Consider the following 20,249-nt stretch of genomic DNA (forward strand, 5'->3'; position numbering starts at 1 on the left):
CTCTGCAAAAATACCAGTAGAAGTTTTATTTTGGGGGGAACTAGATAAGCTTACTCTAAAGTTAAAGTGCAAAAAATAACAGATAATTAGGCAAATTCTGAAAAAGAGTAATGGGGGCAGGAGGGAAAGTGGACCCTCCAGATATTAAAAAATTGTTATAAAGTCACAATAACTAAATTAGTGTGTACTTTTGTGTGTGTGTACTTCTGAAAATACTTGAAGTTTCTAGAATAAAAGTAAAAAAAACAACCAGGATAATATGAGCTCATATTTAAACAAAGAAATCAATGGTATAGAAATAGAATAGAAAGTCCAGAAAGAGATACAAATGCATATGAGAATTCTATTCAAGCGTATTTCAATTAATAGGAAAAACACAGACTATTCAATAAATGGTGCTGAAATGATTGGGTAAATATTTGGAAAAAAAGTCTTGGCTCTGAATCATTCATCAAAGTAAGCTTTTCAAATGGATTAAAAAGATATGAGAAAATTCCTAAGTATACTTAACATAAAACTCAAAAGCCATAAAAAAAAAACTGGTTAAAATCAGCTACATTAAAAAAAGTACATTTTCTGCAGGAAAAAAACAAACAAAAATACATCATAAGACCAACTGGGAAAACATATTTGCGATTCTTATAACAAAGGACTCTTTTTTTTTTTAAAGATTTATTTATTTATTTGAGAGAGAGAGTACATGAGAGGGGGGAGGGTCAGAGGGAGAAGCAGACTCCCCGCTGAGCAGAGAGCCCGATGCGGGACTCGATCCCGGGACCCCAGGATCATGACCTGAGCCGAAGGCAGTTGCTTAACCAACGGAGCCACCCAGGCGCGCAACAAAGGGCTTTTCTGACAACATATAAAGAGCTCCCACAAATCAATGAGAAAAAGATCAATAAGGAGATGAATGAATAAAGACGTGGTGTACACACACACACACACACACACACACACACACACACACACACACACACACACAATGGAACATTACTCAGCCACCAAAAAAATGAAATCTTGCCATTTGCAACGACGTGGATGCAACTAGAGGGTATTATGCTAAGCAAAATAAGTCAATCAGAGAAAGACAATTTTATGATTTCACTTATCTGTGAAGTTTAAGAAACAAAACAGAGGAGCATAGGGAAAGGGTGGGAAAAATAAAACAAGACGAAATCAGAGGAGATAAACCATAAGAGACTCTTAATCATAGGAAACAAACTGAGAGAGGGGACCTGGGTGGCTCAGTCAGTTAAGCATCTGCCTTCTGCTCAGGTCATGATCCCAGGGTCCTGGAATTGAGCCCCTTGTTGGGCTCCCTGCTCAGTGGGGAGTGTGCTTGTCCCTCTCCCTCTGCCCCTCTCCCCAGCTCATGCTCTATCTCAAACAAATAAATAAAATCTTAATTAAAAAAAAAGGAAACCAACTGAGGGTTGCTGGAGGGGAGAGGGGTGGGGGGATGGGGTAACTTGGTGACGGGTATTAGGGAGGGCATGTGATATAATGACCACTGGGTGTTATATACCCAGTGAATATGAATCACTGAAATCTACCTCTGAAACTAAGAACACACTATATGTTAATTAACTGAAATTAAATTTAATATTTAAAAAAAGGTCAACAAGGAATTTAAAAACGAACAAAACCAAAAAATGAACAGGCATTTTACAGAAGATACCCATATTCACCATAGAAATGCAGATTAAACTATATAAAAACTTTGTTTTTAATATACTAGATTGGCAGAGATTAAAAAAAACTTTGTAATACACCTATGTTTAGTGATGGTATGCAGAAATAGGCACTCTTATACATTGTAGGTGGAATATAAATTGCCACAACCCCTTTATGGAGGGCAATTTGACAATGTCTTTAGTAAAAATTACAAGTGTACATATGCTTTAATCCAGGGAATCTTCTCAAAATTTATCCCATATACTTGTAAAAGTGCAAAATAATGCATGTACAAGGTTATTCATTACAGAGTTATTTATAACAAATGACTTTCAATAACAAATGGCCATCAATAAGAAACCAGTTAAATAGGGGTGCTTGGGTGGCTCAGTTGGTTGAGCATCTACCTTCAGCACAGGTCATGATCCTGGAGTCCCAGGATTGAGCCCCACATTGGGGTTCCCTGCTCAGCGGGGAGTCTGCTTCTCCCTCTGCCCCTCACCTTGCTTGTGTTCCCACTCACTCACGCTCTCAAATAAATAAATAAATAAATAAATAATCTCGAAAGAAAGAAACAAAACCAGTTAAATAAATTACAGTATATCCATACAATGGAATTCTCTGCAGCCACTTAGAAAAAAAAATGTACAAGACTAAATGTGTGTGTGCGTACACACTGATAACGGGACATGATCTAAAAGTAGGGCAGTGTACATAAATAGCATATATACTACTAAGTGCACAGCATTGTTTTTAATGGATGGATGGATGATCTATTTACCTATCTATCTTATCTATTTAGAAGATAAAAGGAACTAGTAATATTGGTTGTCTCCAAGGAGGGACACTGGATAAGTAGGGGACTGAGGTAAGCTTTTTAAAAAACAGATGTTTTATTTTGGAATGATTTTAGAGTTAGAGATTAGCATTGGTATATGACTATTAAACTCTAGGCTGTATTTAGATTTTACCAGTTTTTCCACTAATGTCATTTTTCTGTCTCAGGATCCAGTTAAGGATACCGCATTGCAATTAGCCACTGTGAATCCTTGGTCTCCTCTGGTCTGTGAAAGTTTCTCAGTATTGTTTTTTATTACCTTGATATCTCAAAGAAGTACTTTATAGAATGTCCCTCAATTTGGGTGTGTTGGATGTTTTCCTTATGATTAGACTAGAGACATGGGTTTTGAGAATAACAGAGGTGAAGTGCCCTTCTCATCTTATCATATCATACCATACACCAGGGGTACAAGGTATCAATAGGACTTACTTTTTATTGGTGATTTTTACTCTGATTACTTGGTCAAGGTAGTGTCATCCGGGTCTCTGCACTATATAGTTACTATTTTTCCTTTCTCATACTCTCTTCTTTGGAAGGGAGTCACTCAGCCCCACTTATACTCAAGGGGGAAGGAGAAGTTAAACTCCACTTCCTAAAAAGAGGAGTATCTATATACCTACCTATATTATGTGGAATTATTCTGTAAGGAAGATTCATTTCTTCTCCCCATTTATTCAGTCATTTATTTTACATCAGAATAGATTCATGTATATTTATTTTACACTTCAGGTTATAATCCAATACGAGGTTATTTTGCTGTTCAAATTGTTCTATCTTTGGCCATGGGGAGCTTTTTTAGGTTGTCTCTTGTCCCATCCTTTTATTATTTTTATAAAGTTTTATTGGGGGCGCCTGGGTGGCTCAGTTGGTTGACCGACTGTCTTTGGCTCAGGTCATGATCCTGGGGTCCAGGGATTGAGTACCGCATCGGGCTCCCTGCTCAGCGGGGAGTCTGCTTCTCCCTCTGACCCTCCCCCCTCTCATGTGCTCTCTCTCTCTCTTTCTCGCTCTCTCAAATGAATAAAATCTTAAAAAAAGAAGTTTTATTGGAACACAGCCAGCCCATTATTGTTTCTTTGTTTTTTAAGTAATCTCTGCACCTAGTGTGGGGCTTGAACTCACAACCCCGAGATCAAGAGTCACATGCTCTACCAACTGAGCCAGCCAGGCACCCCATCATTTTATTTTTTAGGTAGTTTCTTACTTTTTTAGCACTACAAAATACTAGTCTCATCCTGTAATTTCTTTGTCCCAGCTGTAGAATTTGCCTTTTCTCCAAGAAGCCTAGGTTTCTTTTATTGAAGAATGGTATTACAAACCAAGATCTGGGTGTGACTGTGCTTGTTGCTATTGGGGTACCACTGCTCCTAGGCCTTCCTTGGCAGAGAGAGCTGGGAAATATATGTATGTATTAACCTACGTTTACATACATATCTTTCATTATTTTTCTATCCATATATATTATAATAAACATAAAATATTAAAGTCTCCAGCTCTAATCCTGGACCACAGGGTCCATTCTAGCCTCCCTGTTTTTTTTTTCTTATTTGTAATTTGTTTCTGACAGTGAGAAATCTGGTTCCTATTATCTACCATTTATTAGTTTTTCAACCCTAGTATAGCTATAAATTACTTTCAGAATTGTCAATCTCTGTGAGAAACAGATTTAGAAGTAAGAGTGCTGCAGCATTTGCCTTTAGACTTAGTTTCCAAAACACTGTTTTAGCGAGTCACTTAGATCAGCTCTCCCCACGCCTTTAGTGAGGACACATCATATACTAGTAATACAGTAGATGCATTTGTCACAGTCTGCATTCCACATTGAGATAGAAGGGAGACTTTTCTGTGTATCCTTTTGTACCTTTTAAATATTGTACCATGTAAATATATTACTTATTTTTTTAAAGATTTTATTTATTTATTCGAGAAAGAGAGAGAACATGCGAGCAAGAAAGTGAGAGAGAGCATGAGCAGGGAGCCTGATGCAGGCCCGATCCCAGGACCCCAGGATCATGACCTGAGCTGAAGGCAAACGCTTAACCAATGGAGCCACCCAGGTGCCCCATATTACTTATTTTTTAAAATACATTTTTAAAAAAATTTTATTTATTTACTTGAGAGAGAGAGAGAGAGAGAGAGAGACAGCAATGAGAGGGAACACAAGCAGGGGGAGTGGGAGAGGGAGAAGCAGGCTTCTGGCCAAGAAGGGAGCCCGATGCGGGGCTCAATCCCAGGACCCTGGGATCATGACCTGAGCCGAAGGCAGTCGCTTAACCAACTGAGCCACCCAGGCGCCCCTAAAATACATTTTTAAAAAAGATTTTATTTATTTATCTGACAGAGACAGTGAGAGAGGGAACACAAGCAGGGGGAGTGTGAGAGGGAGAAGCAGGCTTCCCGCTGAGCAGGGAGCCCAATGTGGGCTCGATCCCAGACCCTGGGATCATGACCTGAGCTGAAAGCAGACGTTTAACGACTGAGCCACTCAGGCACCCCAAAATACATTTTTTTCTTAAGTAGGCTCCATGCCCAGTGTGGAGCCCAATGTGGGGCTTGAACTCACGACCCTGAGATCAAGACCTGAGCTGAGATCAAGAGTGAGACGCTTAACCAACTGAGCTACCCAGGCACCCCTTTAAAATACATTTTTAACACAACAGTAATTCATATAGATCTATCAGGACCACCTTGGGATATATTCTCAAGGAGGAAACAGAGAGTAAAAGGTTAGCAATCCTCCTAAGGGCTTGACTAACAGAGGAGTTCTAGCTCAATAAGGTGTGGCAATCAGGGAATTACTTCCAGCAGCCTGTTCTGGGTCCCCAACCCACCTAAATCTAAATGCTAGACCTAATATGTTAGCTCTCACCAACACAAGACTTTGGCTAGAGTGAAAGAGGCTTGAGAAAACTCCTAACCTTCCTGTTCCCCTTAAGTCTGTGGTCTCAGAACAAAGCTGTGGGCAGAACTGGGTAGAGGCTCACGCTGGTACTAGAATAAGTCCAAATCGACTGGGAAAAGGAGTGCTCTAGTCAGGATTCATAGCTAGTGACTGGCACCAATTTAGACATCAGGCACTCTTAGCCCTGCTCGTGCCAGGGTGTGGAAGGCCCAGCTGCTGTCCCTGCTCCTGAGAAAGAGCCAAGGGAAAAAATGTGCAGGCTGTAGGGTGGGGGAAGGGAAAACAGCCAGACTAACAGGGCAAACCAAGGAACTGACAGTTTTGGGCTCTGTACCCAATTCCTTAATGGCAACACTGAAGTGAACGGAGATACTCTTTTCTGGGTTATACACTATAAAAGAGTATTGCACAATTTGGGAAGGTGGAAAAGTGTGCCTTTTTGGAACCTCTTGGCCAAAGTCCAGGAAACTCTGCTGAAAACCCTATCTAAACACTACATTTCTGGGGCGCCTGGGTGGCTCAGTTGTTAAGCGTCTGCCTTCAGCTCAGGTCATGATCCCACGGTCCTGGGATCGGCCCCGTCTCGGGCTCCCTGCTCAGCAGGGAGCCTGCATCTCCCTCTGTTTGTGCTCTCTCTCTCTGACAAATAAATAAAATCTTTAAAAATGTCATATAATTTACATACAGTGAAATGCACAGATATTAACAGTACAACTTGATGAGTTTTAGCAAATGTATACCCTGGGCAATCAACACCCCAATCAGGATGTGAACTATTTCCATCACTGGACAAAATTACTAGTTCATTCCCCTTACTAGTTAATTCCCTCTCCTACAGGTTGCCTCAAATTTGATAAATGAAAAAGACTTCTTCACCATGAAGCATACAGTATTATGAAACTGGCTGCTTTATAATTACAATAAACACCCATTTGCATGTGATTCCTTGAATCCCTGTGTATGGGTGAACCCTCCTGGCAGAGCCTTTTTGGTCTGCATACTTTTCACAAGGATCCTATCTTGAATTAATGCAGCTCAAACATAAAAGACAAAGTGAAATATAAAAGTAATACAAAATTAGGAAACGTTATTTATATTAGCTGTATAGCTGTCACAATAATAAACGAGAGAAAGAAAATGGTGAGTACGGTGGCAAAAAAACTAGTATTTTGAGGATGTTTTCACAAAGGTAACTAAATCTAATATTTTATTCTAGTTCTGTTGAATCTACCTCAGAAATGTTGTATTCTTTTTTTAAAAGATTTATTTGAGAGAGAGCACGCATGTGTTTGTGCAGGGGGGAGGGGCAAAGGGAGAGGGAAAGAGAATCTCAAGCTGACTGCACTGAGCACAGAGCTCAAGGTGGGACTCAATCTCATGACCTGAGATCAGGACCTGAGCTGAAACGGAGTCAGACACTTAACCGACTGAACCACCCAGGTGCCTCAGAAATGTCTTTTAAATGACTCTTCCTTTTCATCCCTATAACCAGACTATATAGCAAGAGTCCTCTGCTTTTTGGTGTGCTAAAAAAATGTTCTGGAATTTTTAGATAGTGGTGATGGTTGTGGAACATCATGAATGTTAAAAGCCAATTAACTGTACACTTAAAATGGTTAAAGTGAATTTTTCCTCAGTTTTTTAAAAAGGCCTTTTAATTCATCGACATTCTATCTAGAATTACCTCCCTAAAATACACAAGTACTTCTCTGCCCACCAATCTCCTTTTGCTCCTTACTGCCTAAGACCTGACTCCTTGGCTTGATGTCCTTACAATTTAGTCCCCAAATCACCTCTAGCCTCACCTTTCATCATGATTCCTATCATTCAGTCAAGTCCCAACATATCAAGCTCTTCCATGTTGTTACTCCTGTAAATGTTCGCTCGGTTTGAAATGCCTCCTTCCTGCCCTTGTCAAAATTCAATTCTTCAAGACCCAGCTCAAATGTCAACTCTTTTGTGAAGCCCTCCCTGATTCCCAAAATCAAATTACCCCCTTCTGTGTTTCTCCCTAATTCTTTAACAAAATCGTCATGTGTATTTGTTTTTATTTATTCATCCAACATTTATTAAGCACCTATTATAAATCAGGTATTGGGTTAGGCCTGGACACAGAACTATAGACAGGGAGCTCTAAGGAGCCCCGTCTGTTGGGGCAGAAAGACATTTAAAACAATCACAGCGGGGCGCCTGGGTGGGTCAGTTGGTTAAGCGACTGCCTTCTGCTCAGGTCATGATCCCAGTGTCCTGGGATGGAGCCCCGCATCGGGCTCCCTGCTCGGCAGGAAGCCTGCTCCTCCCTCCCCCACTGTCTGTCTCTCTCTCTCTCTGTCAATTAAATAAATAAATAAAATCTTTAAAAAATAATCACAGCGTTAACAAACTCAGTGTTACCATAGTGATATAAACAGAGACTTAGCATAAGAAAGGAGTAAAATTCCTGGGTTTATGAACCATCCATCACTAACTTTAAGTGACTCATTCTCTTAACACTATAAGTTCTCCCAAACAATAAATACCTGAATATCTGGAAGTACAGTTAATTATGCACTTGGACTCCTGGGATGAAAGAAGCTAATAAGGAGTTAATTCTCCTAAAGGTAGTCTCACTGGCATGAAGGAAAAACAAGCGTTAAGTTCCTTTCCCTACATAAGTAGACCTAAGTTTTTCCAGCGTGTCCAAGATTTACTCTCTAAAAATGGACCTACCAGCACCTCCTAACTACCCACACTTCCCTCAGCAGGGCACCAGTTCATGTGGAACACTGAGGAGTCATCAAAGAAGTATTTATATGAGACTGGCAGAATGCACAATCAGACCTCTGTCTGACCGAGTTGCAGCCTCTTGAGAATCTGGAGGAGCAGCCAATGGAGGAAGGGCGAAGGACGTGAAGGAGCAGGAAAGAGAAAAATCCCAAACAGGACTCCGTTCTAATCAAGCTCTCAAAATGCCTTTTCTGCCGAGGATGCCACAGACATTTCACAGAACTGTTTTATTGTTGTTTAACAATCTTTCGGTTTCAGGAATAGTGGTTTCCCACTAAAGTGGGACAATACAATAAAGACCAAAACGAAGGAAAATCCATGAAAGGAAGAAAATTTATATCCATCAACATGTCCAAACCTCACACTCTTCAAAATCAGTTCCTTCCCAACCTCCATTTTTGGACAAAGAAACTTCTCTTTTGCTCATCCTCAGTCTCAAAAGCTCGGGGTCATCTTGGAGTCCTCCTTCTCCTTCAAGCCCTGTAACTAGTTAGGCCCCGAATTCCACAGATTCTTCCTTTAACATCTCTCATTCCATTCACTTACATAGTTTTTTACTGTATACTTACTTATGCTAGTCTCCAGGAGACTCGGGTGGTAGGCCTAGGACAGGAGGTGGAGAGATACATAGAAATAGCTACGACACAAGTCTTCTAATAAGTGAGGGGTTATGAACAAGTCTGCTTAATAAGTGCTAATAAATGAGTGGCTGAGAAATAAATACCACAAAGATTTTGAAGTGGGAGATGATGTCTGGCTGGAGCAATCAGGAAACACTTGGGGGGCAGGCAGTAAGCACTTAAGCTGGGCCTTGGATCCGAGGTCTAACTTTGACGAGATGGAGCTAGTGAAAGGAACTGGGAAGGAAAGCACTCAGGAAATAGCAAATCCAGGCAGCCGCCTGCCACTAAAGGTCCAGGAGGGGACTGGTAAGAATAAGGGCTGGGCCAGGTAGTGGCAACCTTTGAATGCTAGGATGAAAAGTCTTTAATCCTGGGGCGCCTGGATGGCTCAGCCAGTTAAGCGTCTCTCTGTTTTGGCTGAGGTCAGGATCCCAGGGTCCTGGGATCGGGGCTCCGCGCTCAGTGCAGAGTCTTTTTGTCTCTCTCCCTCTGCCCCTCCCCCTACTCTCTCTGGAATAAATAAAATCTTTTTTTTTAATATTTTATTTATTTATTTGATAGAGAGAGAGCCAGAGAGCACAAGTGGGGGGTGAGGGGGAATGGCAGAGGGAGAGGCAGGCGCCCCTAAATAAAATCTTAAAAAAAAAAGGGAGCACCTGGGTGGCTCAGTTGTTCAAGCATCTGCCTTCAGCCCAAGTCATGATCCCAGAGTCCTAGGATCGAGCCCCGCATCAGGCTCCCTGCTCAGCAGGAAGCCTGTTTCTCCTTCCCCCTCAGCCTGCCACTCCACCTGCTTCTGCGCACTGTCAAATAAAACTTAAAAAAAAACTTTAACCCTTAGCCTACCGGGTCATTTCTCTTCCGTCATTTGTACCTTTACATCTGACACCTACTTTCTTCAGGAACTCCAGTGCAAAGGTACAAAACAAAGTTGGTCATAGCTGCCTGTGATTACAAGGTGTTCCTTCTGCATTTACAATTTGTAGGACAGGCTGCTGTTGTGAGTGGCTGAATAGAAAGCTGGCCCCTTTAGTGCTAACAAAACTAGACTTCAGGCTAGATTAGAAAGCACATCTTATTCTGGGAATGCTTCAAAACTCTGTCAGCCTTCAAAATTTTAACTAGGGCTGTCATCTCAGATTGAGAATATCAATTTAATCCTCAAATCCACTTTCATTATGTGACTCTCTTGCTCAAGGATCTACAATGATTTCTATTACCTACAATAGGTCATTCAAATCCCTCTGCCTGGAATCAAGGTTATGCATAATCCAACCCCACCAAACCTTTTCTTTTCTAACTTTATGTTTCTACCAACCCCCTTTCCTAGTCAGGAAGGCTAAATTACAACAGGGCTAGTGTTACAGTCTTAGTCGAGCTGAGTTAAATTTAAACTAGACAGTAGTTTAGGCCATTTTTTCAAGCATAAAAAATATAAATTTTACACAGGTATTTATCAGAACTTGGCCGTCCTTATCCATGCTGTCTTCTCAAGTGTGTTTTGAATTTGAAAAATCCAAAATTATTGTGTTCATGATGTATAAATGTGAAAGAACAGTTACAAATGGCACTGCTGTAACAGCAGGGGGTAGGCATATGCATTTTTCAAAATCAGTGAACATTACACTTAAGACTGTACACTTCATTCAATATAAATTGTACACCAAAATAAACTATAAACAAATCCTAGTTAATAACATGCCTACCAAAGTATTTAGGAGGAAGTGTACTGATATCTGCAATTTAAATAGATGGAAAGATAACCGATAAAGCAAGTTATATTAAAATGTTAATGACAAAAATAAATAAATGTTAATGGTAGTTTAGGTGGTGTGTGTGGGTGTTCCTGTTATGAAATTCTCTGCTGTATGTTTGAAATTTTTCGTAAGAAAACACTGGGGAAAACGGCATTGATAACATACTATACTTTATAAAGCTGTAAGAAGTTAAAATTTGGACGAATGACAGCACCAGGCTTTTGCTCTTTGATGCTTCCTTGCCACCTTGCACATACCCCATATAGGGGGTGGCCCTTTTAAGGTGTGGTAATACTATCTGTTTGCATGGTTGTCTTTCCCACCACAGTATAAGTTCCTGGTGGGCACAGATGTAAACTAATCTGTATTTATATTCCTATTGCTTTGTATCCTGTTTGGAGAATAACATGTGCTCAATAATGGTGGGATGACTGAATGAAAGTGGAACTGCTAAGGACCAAAGTATTATACTTTCTCACAGATTCACCTTATCCACTTCTCACATATTCTAAAATATGTTCAGGGGCGCCTGGGTGGCTCAGTCATTAAGGATCTGCCTTCAGCTCAGGTCATGGTCCCAGGGTCCTGGGATCGAGCCCCGCATCGGGCTCCCTGCTCCGCGGGAAGCCTGCTTCTCCCTCCCCCACTCCCCCTGCTTGTGTTCCCTCTCTCGCTGTGTGTCTCTCTTTGTCAAATAAGTAAATAAAATTAAAATAAATAAATAAATAAAATATGTTCAATTTTTAAGAAAAATATCTTTTACTTTTTCCCAAGCACGCAAAATTTCCAAAAATAGACACGGCTCATTTGTATTGACGAGGTAATTTGGTATTCTATTACTTAAGTCTGAAGGCCTCCTAACACTCAACTTTTTAGATTTTTTTTTTTCCTGAAACAGTGAAGTCTCTGACTCCTAAGGAAATCTGGAATTTGTTTTATTCAAATTTTGATTAAGCTGATCTTAGAGAAGAGATCCCTGAACTGGTCAAAAGCAAGAAACTGGAGATCTGCGGAAAAGATAAAAACAAACACCACATAAAAAAATCATGAAGCAAATTAATCAAGAACTTTACCAAGACACGGAGGGAAAGTCTTAAGGAGCATACCAGAACATCTCAAACTCCCCCCCCTCCCCCCGCTCCCGGCTTCTCCCCTCCTCTCTCCTGTGACAGCCAGTCAGAGATCGCGCCGCTCGGCCACTCCCAACATGCCACGCGACTAGAGCTGAGGCCGCCGAAGATGCCGCTTCTCACGTCAGCCTCCGCCAAACAACGTGGTTTCGCGGCGGGAGTACCAGATTTTGGACTGGAGGACCTAGGTCTGAGTCCCAGCTGCCCCCCCTCTGCCTAGTGTGCGAGTCTCCTGCCCTCTCCGGGCTTCAGTTTCCTCATCTGTGACTCGGTAATGATTCTCTAACCCCAGCTGGAGCACGGAGTCTCTGGGAGAGACTATCTACTAAGATGAGGGGCGTAAAGGCGCTTTAAGGAAGACGCAAGCGACTCTCAATTTGTTACGGCTCTTAAGCACGCAGTGCTCACAACCAGCCCCAGACCAATCTCTCAAAGTCACCGCTGTCCCCTCACTCCCTTCCCGCCCGGCGGCTGTACTGAGGCCGCTCCCTCTTGTCGGCCCCATGCGGAAGCCGCGCGGCGCCGTCTGCCGTACCTGCAACCACTTGGTCAGCGGGGCCCTCCTGCTGACCCATGACGAAGTCGTGCACGAGGCCCCACAGTGCGCCCGTAGGCGCCACCGCCTCCAGAGCGGCGGCGGCGGCCATGACGCGAACCAGAGACCGTGGGAGGGGAAGTGGGCGGTGGCACGGGACGGGCCTCTAAGCGCACGCGCCTCCTGAGCCAATTGCCTGGCGAAGGTTAAAGAGACGGGGCGCTCCCTGGATCACGTGCCTGCCGGCTCCTGGGAGGGATGGGACGGTCCCTCCCTGAGGGGCGGGGCTTGAAGTCGGGGCGGTGGCGCGGGCAGGGAAGGCGGCCGCTGGGCACGCAGCCGGGGCCATTGAGGGCGAATAATTCCCGGCTCGGCTCCCGGGGAGACGGGTGGCGGGGCGGACACCTGGCTGGGTGGGGCCAAGGGGCGGTACACACCCTGGGGGAAGCCAATGAGAAAATCAGGCCCGGCCCGAGGGGGCGGTGCCGTCGGTCACATGCGCACCTGGGGCGGGCGGTGGCGGAGGCGCGGGCACCGCGAGCCGGCGGCAGGGAGCTGGGCCGGGCTGGGGCGGGGTTAGGCAGGTGAGTGACAGGCTCCGGGGGGCCGGCCCCAGCTGGGAGCCCCGGGCGATCAGGGAGTAGCTGCGAAGGTGCCCGCCCCCTCTCTCCGCCCCTCCCGCGGAGCTGGTCTCCGGCCGGGCACCGTCGCGGGCCCCCCTGGCCCGGCCACCTGGGACTGTGCTGGGGAATCGGCCACCTCCCTCACTCCCCTCGCCCGCAAAGTTTGTGGCGAAGCCGGCGCCCGGGCAGAGCGCGCCCCCGGGGGGAGATCGAGGAGCGCCCGATGCGGGGAGGCAGGAGCCGTTGACCCGGGACGTCGCCGTCCGGGGCAGAAGCACGGAGCAGCCGACAAGCCCGCCGCCTCCGGTGCATGGGGCCCGGCTGAAGAGCCAGCATGGGCAACTGCGTGGGGAGACAGCGCCGGGAGAGGCCGGCCGCCCCGGGACACCCCCGCAAGCGAGCAGGTAACGACGAGGAAGGGAGCAGGGCCACGGGCGCCTCGCCAGTTGTCCCCCTCCTCGCCCGAGCGCTAGGCTTCACAAGCGACCTCCCACGGCTCCTGGCGCCTGGGTTTCCCAGATGGCTGCTCCGGAGCCAGACGGGGGCCCGCTCTCCAGCCCTAGTGGCCGGGGGAGCCGAGTTGGGGCAACTGCGAGCGCTGACCCGGCTGCGAGCCCAACTCGCTCCAACTGGGAAGCTCCGAATGGGGGTGGGGGTGGGGGCAGGAAATGTTTGCAGACCGCAGTGGGGCCGGTTGAGGGGAGGGGGCCCGGGATGGGGGCGCCGCTGGCCTGGCAGCCCGGTCGGGGTCGGAGACTGGCCCGTCGGGGCACGACGCGGGCGGCCAGTCGTCCCCAGAACTCGGAGCGAGCGAGAACTGTCGCTCTCCCAGAGACTGCCTGTGTCATTATCGGGCTGCAGATCGTGTCTGCCGGAATCCAACTGGCAAAAGCAGCGCAGGACTCTGGGAAAGAAATCTTTCTTTTTCCCGCAGGGCTTTTTAGAGCCTCCCGGCTGTCTGGAGTCTAGAAAAGGTGGGGTGTGGGGTGGGAATCGCGCTCGGGTTTGTTGGGATCCTTCCCAGCCTTGGGGATAGGATCTGTTCCCTGGTGATCCGCGAGGGCCGGGCAGCGCCTTCTTACTTTCTTGGTACACTCCTACACTGGCGCTTCGCCCTGGGAAGAGGTCTGGCGTTCATTTCCCCGGGTCTTGTACTCACTTCCTTCTCTGAGGGTGTTGCAAGGACCTTCTGACAATGATAAAAATCGTATACTTTAGAGTTGAAAGGGACCTTCAAAACTTGTCTGGAGTCTAGATAGACCTAACTCCTCCTGTCTGTGTAGAAGCCCAGATCCAGAGAGGTTGAACAACTTGCCCAAAGCCACACAGCTAGTTAGTAGTGCAGCTGGGGGCTAGAGCGCAGCATCCTCTTCCACCCAATCGCTACCGATCCCTTTATGTATGAGGAGCCACAGGCATAGTTGTTAATGAAGTGGAAACTAGTTGGAATTTCCTGTGTCCTTTGACACCGAAGGTGTGTTGCTTGGGTTGTGGAAACTGGGAAGGAAGATGAGGGGAAACGTGGGGGAAGCAGAGAAGGATGTCTGTGTGGTGGACAGGATGACTTGTGGAAGAAGAAACATGTTTTTCTGGGGGTGGAGGGACGAGGTAAATTTAACATTGAAAAACTTTTGGCAACCCTGGCCATTCTGAGTGAGGAAAGTTGATTCTCAAAGCCAAGGGCTTTCTTTCTTTCATTCATTCATTTATTCAACGAATATTTATTATTTATGTGCTCAGTCCACATGATTGATTTTGTAGCATTTTTCACTGGTGACAACCCTCTCATACTTGAAACTATCCCCCCCTTCCCTTCTCCAAGTTAGATTATCCTGTTTTTTTCTCCTCTGATCACTGCTGCTCACTATCACATCACCTCCTAGGTGTGGACACACCCATGTTCAGTTTGACCTTTTTTTTTTTCTCTCATACTCCCTCCCAGAGAAATTATACTCAGTCCCACAACTCTGTCCCCTGGGAAGACCCGTATACTGTATCTTCAACTATTACCTGTCAGACTCCAGACTCGTATCAGTAAACGCCCACTGGACACACTGATGTAGTTATCCTTAGATTCAACACTTCTAAAACCAAGCTCTTCATCTCTCCTGTCAGCCAGCTTCCCTTAACTCTTCCATTCTTGCAGCTGCCTGACTTCATACTTTGGAGATGTCTCTCTGCTGACTTTCTCTGCCTCCCAGCCAGTCAGCCACTGGGACCTGGTTCTTCCTTGGGAAGTTGTACAAACCTGCCCCTTCCACTCTGCTTCACTCCCTAGTCATCTCAAGTCCAACCCACCTCCCAGGCTGAAGTTAGTTCCCCACCAAATGCAAGTTCATCTTCGGTCATTCATCCGACGCCTGCACACTGTGCCCTGCCTCCAGAAGATGTTTGTTAAATTAACCTGTTTTGAACCTGATAATTCTATGTTTAGGAACTCTTTTTTTTTTTTTTTTTACAGAAAGTACTTTTTAAAGTAAATTCTATACCCAGCGTGGGGCTCGAACTCATAACTGCAAGATCAATAGTTGCATGCTCTACTGACTGAGCCAGCCACGTTCCCCTGTTTAGAAATCTTTTGGCACCTCTCCACTTCTGTAAGAATTTTAACTTTTTGTTTTTTAGATTTTATTTATTTATTTGCTAGAGAGAGAGAGAGCATAGGCGAGAGAGAGTGAGCGAGAGCATAAGCAGGGGGAGCTGCAGGCAGAGGGAGAAGCAGGCTCCCTGCTGAGCAAGGAGCTGGGGCTCAATCCCAGGACCCTGGGATCATGACGTGAGCCGAAGGCAGCTGCTTAACCGACTGAGCCACCCAGGCGTCCCAGAACTTTAACTTTCAAGGCTGTTCAGTTTGGTGTAGTCCTTTTTTAAGGCGTGATTTCTTTCTCTTCCTTGAATTAAGGCCACCAGTGTTTGCTCATTGCCATTTCCCCATTCTTTTCAATAGCCTTTCTTCCTTTCAAGGTTCGCCTCAAATCCCGTATCTTTCTAGAAGCACCTTGCCTGACAATTCCAACTCCCCCCTTCTGAGAACTCCTGTAGACACATTATGCCACTTACTTAACAATTACACACCCCGTATTATTAGTCATTTCTTTGATGTTTATAGTCTTGTATCAGCAACTACCCTGCAAACCGTGAAGACCTGGGTTCTGTCTTATCCCTGTGTGTCTCTCAAACTCGCTCATATAGCCATACACATACACACATGCTCATGTACACACACACACACTCAGCACTTAACCACCATGACTTGTACAGAGGAAACACTCAATATTTGTTGATTTTAGAATGTTAACCCGACTATATCCTAGCATCTGAATTTTTCATGTAAACATTTTACTGAAGTATATATCTGCATTTTTTTACCTGCTAGTGTATCATTTTTTCAATTCTGTAGGCCCCCCATGAATAGCTTTATTCATAAAATCCAAAGCCAAGGGGAACTCTGTAGGATGACAAGTTTGGTATGAGGGAAGGAATCCTTCTTAACTTCACAGCGTGCACCTGGCATTCCTGTAACATCTGCAGCTTACCCTTTGACAAAGACATAGTTTGATGTTGTAACACTAATGCCTAAAACTCCCTAGCTACCTTGGTAACTCTTACCTTTCCTTTGCCACTGGTGTAATGGGAAGAAACCATCAATAGAGAGCTAGAACCTGAGTTCTAGTCCCTGGCCTATAGCTGGGTGACCCTGGGCAAGTCGTAAAACCTCTCTCAGGTCTCACTTTCAGTATCTCAGAAAGGGACCAGGTTGTACAAGATCACCAGAGCTGTTTCATCATCTCATCTTCATAAAGACAACTGTTCAAAACTGCAAAGTTATTGAGTTGAAATCTTATGCCTTGTTATGTCACCCTTTGGCCTTAGTTCTGTCCTCCTAGTCACTTGGCAGGTAAAGCAGAGACATGACACCCATTGGTCAGGCCATCTTGCTTTAGCTAGAAGGTTTGTGATTATCATTCTTTTTTATTTTTTAACTGTTACTCGTAATGCATCCCCAGAAGGATTGTGTTTCCCCTTCAGGTGCCAGGTGGTCCTTATGTGTTTCAGAGAATACTTGGGGATTTATCATGTGGGGGGCTCCCACCACCTGGTACATATACCCTGAGTAGATCAGTATCTCCACCCCTGCTGTGGATAAGGCAGCCCCTCCCCCAGCCACCCCAGGGAGAAAGCGAGGTGGTAGAACAGGCAAGGCTTTGGCCTAGCTCCACCCATTGAGAATGTGGCAGGGCTGAAACCGAAATATCTGACTCTGTGATGTACCAGGCGTATCCACTTACGTTCTGGAATCTCAAGCCCGGTGTGGACAGACCCAGGGCCCTGTTTTGAGCTGGTTGGGCTTGGCACTGTGGTTGCAAGAGAGTCTGCTTCTCATGGTATGGGCTGCTGTGGCTATTCTTGAGGGAGTAATTGGGCAACTTCTCCATTTGCCCAGTAAATATTTACTGAATGCCAGGTACCTTGCTGGCTGTGAACAGACATGGTCCTTGGCCACATGGAGCTTACAGTTTAGGGGTGGGGGCAGATAATAAACATATATTCATGCAAATTACGTGTGATCATACATGAAAATCCTGTATGATAATACATGCAATTATGTTTTGCTATACAGCTGGTGACTCCCACATTTATAATTTCGGCCCATCCTCTTCAGCTCTAGCCTTGTATGTTCTGCTGGTACTCACCACATTTGACGTCTAAAGGGCTTCTCAGTTTAGCATGTCCAGAACAAAAGGAACCCGCACCCCCCCACCCCTGCTCCTCCCAAAGTCTTCCCGTCTGTTAATGGTGATTTCGTTCTTCCATTTGCCCAGGCCCCCAAAACTCTAGTCATCCCTGACAACTCCCCTTTCTCTCAATCCCACATCCATTTAATCAATAGATCCTATTGGCTTTGCCCTAAATATATCCAGAACTGAGTCCATCATCTTCACCGCTTTAGCCCTGGTCTCAGCTGCCATGGACCTCGTACCTGACCTTCCTGCTTCCTCCCTTGTCTCCTGATGGACTGTTTTCATCATGGCAGCCAGAGTGTTGCTGCAAACTGGAAGTCAGATTTTGTTACTCCTTTGTTCCCCCTCTCATCCAGAGTCCTTTTGTTGGCCTATAAGACACGATATGATTTCACCAGCTTACCTTTAAGCTGTCTGATGCTCTTCATCCCCTGTTCCACCCCCTGATGCCTTAATGGGTCCCTTCCTCCCCCTCCTCCTCCACATTCCCTCAAACATTCCTCCTCAGTCAAGCCCTCCCAGGCCATCCTTTGAAAACTGGCTCCCGGGCACCTGGGTGGCTCAGTTGGTTGGGCGACTGCCTTCGGCTCAGGTCATGATCCTCGAGTCCCGCATCGGGCTCCCTGCTCAGTGGGGAGTCTGCTTCTCCCTCTGACCATCCCCCCTCTCATGTGCTCTCTCTCTCTCAAATAAATAAATAAATAAAAATCTTAAAAAAAAAAAAAGAAAGAAAACTGGGTCCCCTTCCCTATACTCCTTGCTGTCAGCATTATCTACCCCCTTCCCCGTTTTGTTTTTCTCCATGGCAGTTACCATTCTCTGGCATTGGCGGCCTCCCCTACTGCGTGTGCGGTCAGAGATTTTTGTTTGCTCCCTGATACATAGAGCACTGCCTTGCATACAGTAGGTGCTTAATAAGTCTTTGTTGGATGAAGCTACTGTGTCTAACAGAGTCGGGAAGGTCTATAGGAAAGCAGGAATGAGCAGACCCGATTGCTCTCTCATGTGCAGTGAGTGTTAGGGCACGCATCTAAGTAAGGGCCTTAAGCTGCAACTTCACAGTGCTTTACTGTTCCTGAGACTGGCGGTCTCTCTCACCCCAGGCCTGGGTCAGGTCTCAAATACCTGGGATAGAATTCCCTCCAGTTTGGGAGCCTCTTACTAGGAGACCCCGGGCTATAGCAACAGAGCAAAGTCAAGTCCCCTATTAGGGTCCTAACCGGGCAGTGGCACTTTCTTGACATTTTATGTCATTTAATGCATCTGAGAGGGGACCCCTCTCCCAGATACACATGGTATTTGTAGTCATGGAGGTGGGGTGGTCTAACAGACTGGGAAGCAGGAAGGTGGATGCTGTGGATTTCAGGCCTCTCTCTACTGAGCAACTTGCTGAGGAATTTTTAGAATCATAGCATTTTAGAGCTGAAAGGAACTTAAAGTTTTCTTTAACCTCTTTTTCTTTTCCAGCTATTAAAAAGAGAATAAAGGTATATCTACTCCCTGCCAAGTTCACAGAAATGTGGTGCAACCTATATAAAACCTGCACGGGCTCCTTTAAGTTTTGAGTGCGTTGGGGTCAAGACATTATAGGGAAGTGCTCAAGGTCAAGTGTATTCAAAAGGGAAGAGGTCTAGTCTCTCTGCCCCTTCTTGAGTGGTGATCTTGGGCAAGTCATTTGTTTTGTGCTCGGTTGATCCTCTGTTTTAAAAAAGATAATATTTCCAGTTTACTTCAGAAAGATGTTATGGGGATAAAATAAACTAACACTGTTTTTACTTATTTTTTATTTTTTTAAAGATTTTATTTATTTATTTGACAGAGAGAGACACAGCAAGAGAGGGAACACAAGCAGGGGGAGTGGGAGAGGGAGAAGCAGGCTTCCTGCTGAGCGGGGAGCCCGATGTGGGGCTCGATCCCAGGACCCCGGGATCATGACCTGAGCTGAAGGCAGATGCTTAACGACTGAGCCACCCAGGCGCCCCTAAACTAACACTGTTTTTAAAATTACTTTCATGACTGCGTGGTCGCTCACATGTGAGGTCCCAACCCAGATCCTCATCTGGCATTGATGGGAAATAAGGCCTTGGTTCTCCGCTTTTTCTTAATTGTGTGTGTGACTTTGATCTATCTGAGCCTCAGTTTCCCGGTTCGTACAGTGGGATGACTGCTACCCTGCCCACCTCCCAGAGAGGTTTTAAGAATCAAGTGAGATCCTGGATAAAAGGAGATTTTGTGAACTCATGAAGTTTCTATTACCCTAGCCACAGGATTTTTACACACAAAAACCATAGCCAGTGATTTTCCTCACCAGATCATTGAAGCTTACTCTTTTTTTTAAAGAGCAAAACTATAAAAGAAGTGTTTAAAAACTATTTTTGGTTGGGAATCTTTCTGAAACGGATGATATGCTTCTAAGCAAAATATACTGAGCATGAATAACTTCCTCTTTGCGACTCAGGGGTATTGAGTTCAGACCTGTATGTACAAAGCACCTGCTTGGTGGAGGTGGGGCCCACACAAGCTTCTTTCTGTCAAAAGCCTTTATTTCTGAAAGAAGTGGGGTGAACTGGTGGCAAACAAGGAAATTGCTGAGGGAGAGCCCATTCCACAGTGGCCTGCCTCAGGGTCCCAAGCAGCATCAGGGTGGGGAGGCTCT

General features: G+C 45.3%; 2 protein-coding genes across 3 annotated transcripts in view; one reads left to right on the forward strand and one right to left on the reverse strand.

Moving 5' to 3' along the window:
• Nucleotides 1-12,478, reverse strand: part of MMS19 (MMS19 homolog, cytosolic iron-sulfur assembly component) — a 33,212-nt gene extending 20,734 nt beyond the window's left edge. The window contains exon 1 of one of the 2 annotated variants that reach the window (XM_027587935.2): nucleotides 12,229-12,478. In XM_027587935.2, the coding sequence (XP_027443736.1) occupies nucleotides 12,229-12,340 (112 nt within the window). In that variant the 5' untranslated portion in view covers nucleotides 12,341-12,478. The remainder of the gene's footprint in view (nucleotides 1-12,228) is intronic. The other variant, XM_027587936.1, reaches the window with a different exon arrangement.
• A 143-nt stretch (nucleotides 12,479-12,621) lies between these two features.
• Nucleotides 12,622-20,249, forward strand: part of UBTD1 (ubiquitin domain containing 1) — a 55,376-nt gene continuing 47,748 nt past the window's right edge. The window contains exon 1 of the mRNA XM_027587958.2: nucleotides 12,622-13,255. Within this exon, the coding sequence (XP_027443759.1) occupies nucleotides 13,186-13,255 (70 nt within the window). The 5' untranslated portion in view covers nucleotides 12,622-13,185. The remainder of the gene's footprint in view (nucleotides 13,256-20,249) is intronic.

The sequence above is a fragment of the Zalophus californianus genome, chromosome 15 (assembly GCF_009762305.2).
Source record: "Zalophus californianus isolate mZalCal1 chromosome 15, mZalCal1.pri.v2, whole genome shotgun sequence".
Classification (NCBI taxonomy): Eukaryota; Metazoa; Chordata; class Mammalia; order Carnivora; family Otariidae; genus Zalophus; species Zalophus californianus.